The sequence below is a fragment of the Lutra lutra genome, chromosome 17, assembly GCF_902655055.1.
Source record: "Lutra lutra chromosome 17, mLutLut1.2, whole genome shotgun sequence".
Lineage (NCBI taxonomy): Eukaryota > Metazoa > Chordata > Mammalia > Carnivora > Mustelidae > Lutra > Lutra lutra.
Window position 1 is genome coordinate 43,455,757 of NC_062294.1, and position 7,040 is coordinate 43,462,796.

Here is a 7,040-nt window from a genome sequence, read left to right on the forward strand (position 1 = left end):
CTGTTTCTCGGGGAGGACCTGGGCTGCCCAGAGGCACCAGAGGCCGGCTCTAGGTGGCCCCTCAGGCTTTATTCTGGTCTGTGTGTGTGGTGGAGTAAGAGCGTTCCTGTTGGGTCTCAGCCTAATTCAGACTGTTTCAAAAGCTCGCCTTAAGGAGGCTCAGAGACGGCGGACACTTATTTCACGGGAAACTTTATTAAGGACTAGGCTGGGCAAGTCCCAGCTCAGCCAAGCTTGGACAGCACCTGCAGCGCATCTGCCCGCCCTAGCTGGGCCAGGTGTGTGCCAAGCTGGCCCAGAGAAGCAGACGGCTCCCTTGCCACCACCATCTCAATCAAGGCCCGCAGTGGTGAGCGACTGGGCCGCAGCGAGTAGGCGAAGGTGGACCAGGCAGCAGGCACTCCGTATCTTGCCGCCAGGTGTCTGGTGGTGCCACAGGCCATCCCCCCACCCGGCCCCGGCTCGGGATCCAGCAGTACAATCAGCTCCTCCAGCACCTCCAGCTCATCCAGGAGGCGAGACAGGGGCTGTGAGGCCAAATTAGGCAGTTCTGGGAGACAAATTTTGGGGTGAGGGAGAGGAAGGGCAATCTTCCCATCCACCTCCCTCCCTGGCATGTCCCCAACTAACCTCTGCCCAGGAGTGGAACCAGAGCGACCTCCTTCCGTGAGTCCCCTGTCTCTGATGCCTCCAGGGAGCCTGGAGAGGACGAGTGCGGGGAGAAGAGGAGGGTATGGATGTTGGTGTCCTCGCAAACCAAGCCAGGATAGGGATGGAGGACAACTTTTGCCTGGTGGTGACACCGCTGGGCCACCAGGAGGACCACTCCTGAGGTGATCAGCAGAACCAGCACCACGAAAACCAGCACGACCGGCAGGGCAAAATTTGGCAAGATCTGAGTGACGCTGCGCTCAGATGTCCACGACAGACTGGAAATCGGTGATGGGCTGGGGTCCTGGGAGCTAAGGACATCTGGTTTCCCAGACTTCAGGGGGCAGGGCTCCTTGGGAGGGATCGACCTCTGCAAATAGGTTGGAGTAAAGTGGGAGGCATGCCCCACTCCTGCCCCCTCAGCCTGAACCTTCCATCCTTCCAACCCTCAGTGGGACCAAATCCCCACCCGATCCAGCTACCCCCCGCCCCCCCCCACACTTGAACCCAGGTAGGTCTCCTGATCTATTATGCCCCCACCCTATTCTCTTCAGTGGGGCTACACCCCCTCCCTTGATCCAGACCCCGCCCATCTAACCCCAGACCACGCCCCCAGCCCCCAACCCGCCTCCAGCAAGCTGCACCCTAGCTAGCCCAGGCCCTCCGGAGCCCGACCAGGACCTGTGGGCAGCGCTGCTGTGTTCTGCTCCGGCTCCCCGCGGGAGCAGGGGCCGTGGCTCCGCCGCCACAGGGGCTACATAGCTCCGCACTGTCGGGGTTGCACTGCCCAAAAGGACATTCTTTGAAGGGACGTGACATGTGATCGCCAGAATCATCGAGCCCGCAGTTTTCCGAAAACTCGTAGTCTGGTGGGAAACAGGATCTTAAAGCTTACAGCTGCCCAGGCACTCCTCTCCTGCACTAGCGACACCCTTTCCCCTTTGTCCCATCCCAGCAGGCCCCAGCCCTTATACTCTACTAACCCAACCTATCACCGAAGCGCCCACCCTTCCTCCCCGCACTAGCCCGGCCAGTCTCCAGACCCTGTCTCCACAGGCCCCGCCCCCCGTTACCCCCACCCCGCTCCGGCACCAAGCCCCGCCTACTCCTGATTTGTCTGCTCAGCCCAGCCTTTGAACACTGCTGCGATCCGGCCTAACAGGCAATCCCCGTACCATCCCTTCCATCACAAGCGGAGCCCCACATCGTGTTACTTGTGTAAGGCCTGCTGCCCCCACCCCGAAGCAAGCCCCACGGGCAGTAACCCACAAACTTTGTCCCTTCCCCAGCTCCTTATCACCCACTGGCTCGGCCTGAACATTTGCATGCCCCCGTCTCTGCTCCTCACCGGGACAGGGGGGCGGCCCAAAGAGCTGCAGGCAGCTGCCGCAGCACCGGTTATCAGGGTTCCAGTACTCCAGGCGCCCGCAGTGCTGGGAGGCCTCCCGAGGCACCACCTGGGCCAGGAGCAGCGCAGCAGTCAGGAGGAGGCCTAGGGGCCCCATCCGGGCAGGGTCTGCAGCCTGGGGAGCCATGACCGCAGGACTTCCGACCACAGCAACTCTGTCACACTTTCCAGGAAACCCAGGCAGAAGAAGGAAGCAGTGATGTGGGGGCATGGAATCCCCAGACCCCTTTGGAAGACAGGAATCTACCCCCAGCCCCTAGTCCAGCTCCTGGTCCATTATCGGAAGGGCCACAAAGGCCTCAAGATGGCTAGAATGAGGAGTCTGGGACCACAATGAGTAGATTCATATCCCACCTCTGTCATCTTTCTTACCTCTTTTCTCATCCCTAGAACGGGATGACAGTACCTGTCTCAAAGGTTTATTGTGAAGAATTAAAATCGTTACTTGAAGTACTTAGAACAGAACCTGGCATATGGTAAGCTTAAGTAGGCATTTCCAACTCCATGTCAGGGCAGCTGGCATGGAGGACCCAGCCTGCACCCTCTGGAGATTCCCACTCAACTCCCAGGAACCTTACTTTAGCTGTCTAACCCCAATCTCCCTCTGGGCTGGGAATCCTCCAACCTGTCACAACCAGGCACCTCCCCCTAGAGAAGCCTGAGAGCCTGGGAATCCTCCAACCTGTCACAACCAGGCACCTCCCCCTAGAGAAGCCTGAGAGCCTGCTGAGGCTCCCAGCTCAGAGGCGTGCCCACCACAACCCATCCCACTGAGGGGTTTCTAGAGCCCTGGGCCTGAGCCTACTGCTCTCCCACCTGTTGTTGGAAGTTCTTCAGCAGAAGTTGTGGCCGGAGACCAGCCCGCTTCCCCTTTTGTGAGGAGATGTGGGGGTGGAAGGAAACTCCAGCCCACAGCTAGGCTCAAGCTAATAGGTTCTAAACCCTCAATACAGAGCTTTATTAGGGGAGGGGTGGTAAGAGAAGATCCCTGTGTTGAACAGATACATCATGGAGCCCAGGAGCCTGGGGAAGATGGAGCTGGGGAGTTAAGGGAGCTTTAAGGAGGGGGTCCTAGCTGGGAACATTTAAGCCTGTCAGGGGTAGAGGTCAAGGGAGCCAGGGTCTCAGAAGCGGCCATGCCGGTGGTCTGGGGAACGTCGTCGGTTTCTTTCTCGGGGATGGTGGCTGGTGTGGGACCTCGGGGGTGACCTGGGGACAGGAGTGGAGAGATGAGGGTTAGAGCTGGAAGGAGTGAGGCACTGTTCCCCAGCTCTGCCTCTCTGCTCTGGGATGGGGCAGGTAACCAGAGTTCCTGAGTGGTATCGGGACGGGTTCTCAGGGACCGAACTCAGGACCGGAGATCCAGACTGGTCTTGGGTTTGGGGCTTTGGAGTTCCAGCTGGTTTAGGGGTTGAGAGTCAGGCACTGGTCTTTGGATGGTGCTCAGAGCTAGTCTTAGGATACAAAAAAGAGACGCTGTTACTGGCACAGGATGAGGTCCATGTCAGGGTCTAAGGGCCTTAGGGTATGAGCTGTCTGGACAGGCTGGTCCTGAGGTACCTGCGCCTGGGTCCCAGCCCATACAGCTGACGTCGGAGGTTACGGGAGATGGGCCGCAGGTGCATGAAGTTGCAGAAGCCACCTCGGGTACATTCCCTGGGTAGAGGATGGACGGACGGATGGACGAAGCCATTGTCAATGACAACATCCCAACACACAGGAGTGTGGGAACTCCAGATGCCCATCCCAGCCCCCGGCTACCATACCCCATCTCATACTGCCGGCAGCATGACTCCCGAAAGTCGGTGACAGGAGACAGCTCAGCATGCACAGCCTGCCCGTTGAACCAGCGGTTATTGAGCTCAGCCACTGCACGCTCTGCATCCTCCTCACGCCGAAACTGAGGGGAAAGTCGATCAGGGTCAGTAATCAAACTCAGAAGTCTTTAGTGGATTCGTCAGCAGCTCTGGGGCCGGGCTGGATTTAGTGATGGACCTCAAGCTATGAGGCTTCAAAGGTGCCATCAGGCACTGAAAGCCTCCACCTCTAGGCTCTCATGTGGGGACAGCAGGCACCTTGACATAGACATTGCCCACGAGGTGGTCCCCCAGGTTGTCGCACACATTCATCTCTTCAATCTCCCCGTACTTCTCCTGCAGCTCCGTGAACACCTCCTGCGGAAAACCAGGAGAAACCCAGCTGAGCTACTGATCTCCAGGAAACTCTACCCATCCCTTGCCAACCCTCACCTCGAAGAAGTTATCATAGTGTTCTTGCACCTCAACGTCGCTCACGTGACCTGGGCGGGAGGAGCAGGCTGAAATCAGGGGCTGGCCTGCTGGGGCCTGTCCGCCCTGCCCCCAAGACCGGTCCCTCACTCACAGTGCGATCCGTCTGCGGTTTGGGCGGTGTTCTGTGGATTCTGGTACAGGTTGAGTAGCACTATGGTCTGAACAGAATTTAAAGGGGGCGGGGCCTGAGCTCATGCAAAGGGGTGAAGTGAGGTATGACGGTTGAGGGGTGACACTTGGCAACAGGGAAGAAACCTAAGCATCTTGAGTGCATCAGCGATGCTTGCCCCTAAGGAAACCAGAAGAGACACCTAGCAGTCAGGGACAGCCCAGCGTGTAACTTGTACGTACGGGGGCGTGGCCAAGATTCTGGGAGAGGGGCCTGTAGGAGAGGGAGGAACCTGCAGAGGCCCGACTAGAAAAAAGCCGGTGGTGGGGTGGGGCTTAGGAAGCCGGAAAAGGCGGGACCTCGTGGTGACGGACAACAGAAGGGGACTGGCCGGGAGACGTTAACCCTCAAAGCTCCGTGCTGGGTCTCACCTGACTGAAAGTCGGTTTGTTGTGAAGCCGGGAGCACCGGTCCCCGTGCCGACAGGCCCCGATCTTAAAGTAAAAAGAGCAGTTAACCCTGGAAGAGGTGCAAAGACAGAGGTGAACCGAGGGCCGGGGAGGCCGGACACCCCAGAAACACCGCCCAACGCCCCCCAGCCACCAGGGAACCAAATGTCCCGGTCCTGTCCCCCGCAAGAAGCCACTCCCTGCACCCGTTCTCACTTGTCCTTCTCAGTCCCGAATATCGAAGCTAAATATTCAGCCATTTTTACCCGAACCCTCCAACTCTGTCTGCTCTTCACGTCATTTCCGTTGCTTAAGAGCATTGGGAAGTGTAGTTCGTCGCTGCCTCCCGACACAGCACGCGCTCAGAAACTGCCTACTGCGCTTGCGGGTTCGAGGCCTGCGCCCTCCCGGCAAAATCACCACTGGAGTTCCCGAAGGCGCATGCGGGCAGCGTTGTGGCATCTAAAAAGACTACAAACTCCAGAGACACTTGCGGTATCTAGCGCCAACTTCCGGAGTTGAAAGTGGCAAGGGCTTCCAAGCAAGGAAATAGACTGCACCGGTGAGTTGGGAACCGTTCGCGCACCCGAATAAACACGAACGTTCAACCCAGCCAGCTTGCTGGTGGGGGCCGGGGTACCCTTCTTTCAGCAAACCCACCCTTCAGTTTTTCTCCGTTTTGTCGTAATAGGGGCGTGGTTGTTCGCGATCCCTGCATCTGTCACTTGGGGTCGAGGCTTGGCTCCTGCCCTACAGACCCGCGGGAAGACTCGGCCTCAGCGCCACTATGAACTTGGAGCGGGTGTCTAACGAGGAAAAATTGAATCTGTGCCGGAAGTACTACCTGGGTAAGGGCCGGTTCCTAGGATCCCAGGAGAAGAGAGGGGACCGGACTAGAGCGCCAGAGGGAAGAGACCCTGGGGCCTGGATTCTTGAGTCTAAGGGATAAAGCGACTGAGGTTGCGGACTCCAGGGAAGGGAAGGGCCTGGGACCTAAGGAAAGAGGAAGCTGGGACCTCAGCTTCTGGGTCCCAAGAGACGGGGGACGTTGGGCCGGACTCTGGGTCACGAGAAAGAGATGAATGAGGAGTCGGATTTGGGGGCCCTAGAGAGGGAGCCAGGATTTCTAAGTCTCTGATAGCAGAGATCGCCACTTGAACTTGGGTATGGGAGACGGCCTTCCGTCCTCTAGGTGGGAGTTGGGGCGTGGAGAGAGTAGCGGGAGGAGGATCCTCACTGCCTAACGTTCCAGTTTTTTGTTTTTGTTTTTGTTTTTGTTTTTTTCCTCTTAGGTGGGTTTGCTTTCCTGCCTTTTCTCTGGTTGGTCAACATCTTCTGGTTCTTCCGAGAGGCATTCCTTGTCCCAGCATACACGGAGCAGAGCCAAATCAAAGGCTGTGAGTCCAGGGTACAGATGAAGGGAGGCCATCAGATGTTGGGAGGGAATGATGGAGGTTTCAGGATTCGGGGCTTCTGAAGAGAAGAGAGGGCCAGCGCGGCGGGGGCGGGGGCGGGGCCGGAGACTAGAGATCAGGTGGAGGCCAACCTTATCCATTCTTGTTCCTTTTGCAGATGTCTGGCGCTCAGCTGTGGGCTTCCTCTTCTGGGTGATTGTGCTCACCACCTGGATCACCATCTTCCAGATCTACCGGCCCCGTTGGGGCGCCCTTGGTGACTACCTCTCCTTCACCATACCCCTGGGTACCCCCTGATCCTTCCTCTGCACAGGACTGGGACCTGCTCATTCGCCCAGGATGGGCTGCTCTACTCTAAGCTCACTCTCAAACCCCAAGACTTGTTCCCATTTCCTGTGTTCTTTGCTGACATCCCCCAATAAAGGACTCTAATTCTCTATATTGACTTCCTGGATCTTTTGGAGGTTGAAGCATAAAATGGTTATTAATATTCAGAAATACGTATTTAATGCCCACCTTGTGCCAGGCTTAGTGCTTCACACATATGTGCAGTCCTTCATTCTCTGCACCCTCTGAAATAGGAACTTTCCTGCTCTGGAACCCTATTTTACAGATGCAGAACTAAGGACTATTGCTGGCATTGCTAGGGGCCTTTATCCTGGGCTAGTGGTGTGTGAATTTGAAAACTACTTTCTCACTTGGTCTCAGTATTCTCAT

General features: G+C 57.3%; 3 protein-coding genes across 8 annotated transcripts; 1 reads left to right on the forward strand and 2 right to left on the reverse strand.

Annotated features, from left to right (window-relative positions):
- Window positions 1–175: 175 nt before the first annotated feature.
- Window positions 176–2,994, reverse strand: IGFLR1 (IGF like family receptor 1). Of its 3 annotated transcripts, none has more exons than XM_047709592.1 (5): window positions 2,876–2,994; window positions 2,000–2,222; window positions 1,333–1,517; window positions 631–1,021; window positions 176–550 (listed from the first exon to the last, which is right to left on the reverse strand). In XM_047709592.1, the coding sequence occupies exons 2-5, from the start codon at window positions 2,184–2,186 to the stop codon at window positions 225–227; spliced, it is 1,089 nt and encodes a 362-aa protein (XP_047565548.1). In that variant the 5' UTR covers window positions 2,187–2,222; window positions 2,876–2,994; the 3' UTR covers window positions 176–224. The 3 variants fall into 3 exon arrangements, with proteins under 3 accessions (XP_047565548.1, XP_047565549.1, XP_047565547.1); XM_047709593.1 differs by lacking the exon at window positions 2,876–2,994 and having other exon boundaries at window positions 176–527; window positions 631–699; window positions 896–1,021; window positions 2,000–2,828; XM_047709591.1 differs by lacking the exon at window positions 2,876–2,994 and having other exon boundaries at window positions 2,000–2,828.
- Window positions 2,981–5,293, reverse strand: U2AF1L4 (U2 small nuclear RNA auxiliary factor 1 like 4). Of its 4 annotated transcripts, XM_047709635.1 has the most exons (9): window positions 5,125–5,286; window positions 4,891–4,978; window positions 4,442–4,508; window positions 4,309–4,358; window positions 4,135–4,233; window positions 3,826–3,959; window positions 3,620–3,715; window positions 3,364–3,513; window positions 2,981–3,268 (listed from the first exon to the last, which is right to left on the reverse strand). In XM_047709635.1, the coding sequence occupies exons 1-8, from the start codon at window positions 5,226–5,228 to the stop codon at window positions 3,408–3,410; spliced, it is 744 nt and encodes a 247-aa protein (XP_047565591.1). In that variant the 5' UTR covers window positions 5,229–5,286; the 3' UTR covers window positions 2,981–3,268; window positions 3,364–3,407. The 4 variants fall into 4 exon arrangements, with proteins under 4 accessions (XP_047565591.1, XP_047565593.1, XP_047565590.1 ...); XM_047709637.1 differs by having other exon boundaries at window positions 2,981–3,513; window positions 4,891–4,953; window positions 5,175–5,293; XM_047709634.1 differs by having other exon boundaries at window positions 2,981–3,513; window positions 5,125–5,284.
- Window positions 5,294–5,312: 19 nt separating this feature from the next.
- On the forward strand, window positions 5,313–6,762 carry PSENEN (presenilin enhancer, gamma-secretase subunit). Its single transcript, XM_047709667.1, has 4 exons — window positions 5,313–5,470; window positions 5,600–5,756; window positions 6,201–6,305; window positions 6,481–6,762. The coding sequence occupies exons 2-4, from the start codon at window positions 5,696–5,698 to the stop codon at window positions 6,618–6,620; spliced, it is 306 nt and encodes a 101-aa protein (XP_047565623.1). The 5' UTR covers window positions 5,313–5,470; window positions 5,600–5,695; the 3' UTR covers window positions 6,621–6,762.
- The last annotated feature ends 278 nt before the right edge of the window (window positions 6,763–7,040 follow it).

Coding starts and splice junctions, on each gene's coding strand:
- IGFLR1 (XM_047709591.1), bottom strand. CDS start 2,270: ATGCCCCCACATCACTGCTTCCTTCTTCTGCCTGGGTTTCCTGGAAAG. Junction 1,518..1,999: donor TGGGCCGCCCCCCTGTCCCG/GTGAGGAGCAGA, acceptor GTTTCCCACCAG/ACTACGAGTTTTCGGAAAAC. Junction 1,022..1,332: donor CACAGCAGCGCTGCCCACAG/GTCCTGGTCGGG, acceptor ACCTATTTGCAG/AGGTCGATCCCTCCCAAGGA.
- U2AF1L4 (XM_047709635.1), bottom strand. CDS start 5,228: ATGCTCTTAAGCAACGGAAATGACGTGAAGAGCAGACAGAGTTGGAGG. Junction 4,509..4,890: donor ACAAACCGACTTTCAGTCAG/GTGAGACCCAGC, acceptor AATTCTGTTCAG/ACCATAGTGCTACTCAACCT. Junction 3,716..3,825: donor TGCCGGCAGTATGAGATGGG/GTATGGTAGCCG, acceptor TCCTCTACCCAG/GGAATGTACCCGAGGTGGCT.
- PSENEN (XM_047709667.1), top strand. CDS start 5,696: ATGAACTTGGAGCGGGTGTCTAACGAGGAAAAATTGAATCTGTGCCGG. Junction 5,757..6,200: donor GTGCCGGAAGTACTACCTGG/GTAAGGGCCGGT, acceptor TTTTCCTCTTAG/GTGGGTTTGCTTTCCTGCCT. Junction 6,306..6,480: donor GCAGAGCCAAATCAAAGGCT/GTGAGTCCAGGG, acceptor TTCCTTTTGCAG/ATGTCTGGCGCTCAGCTGTG.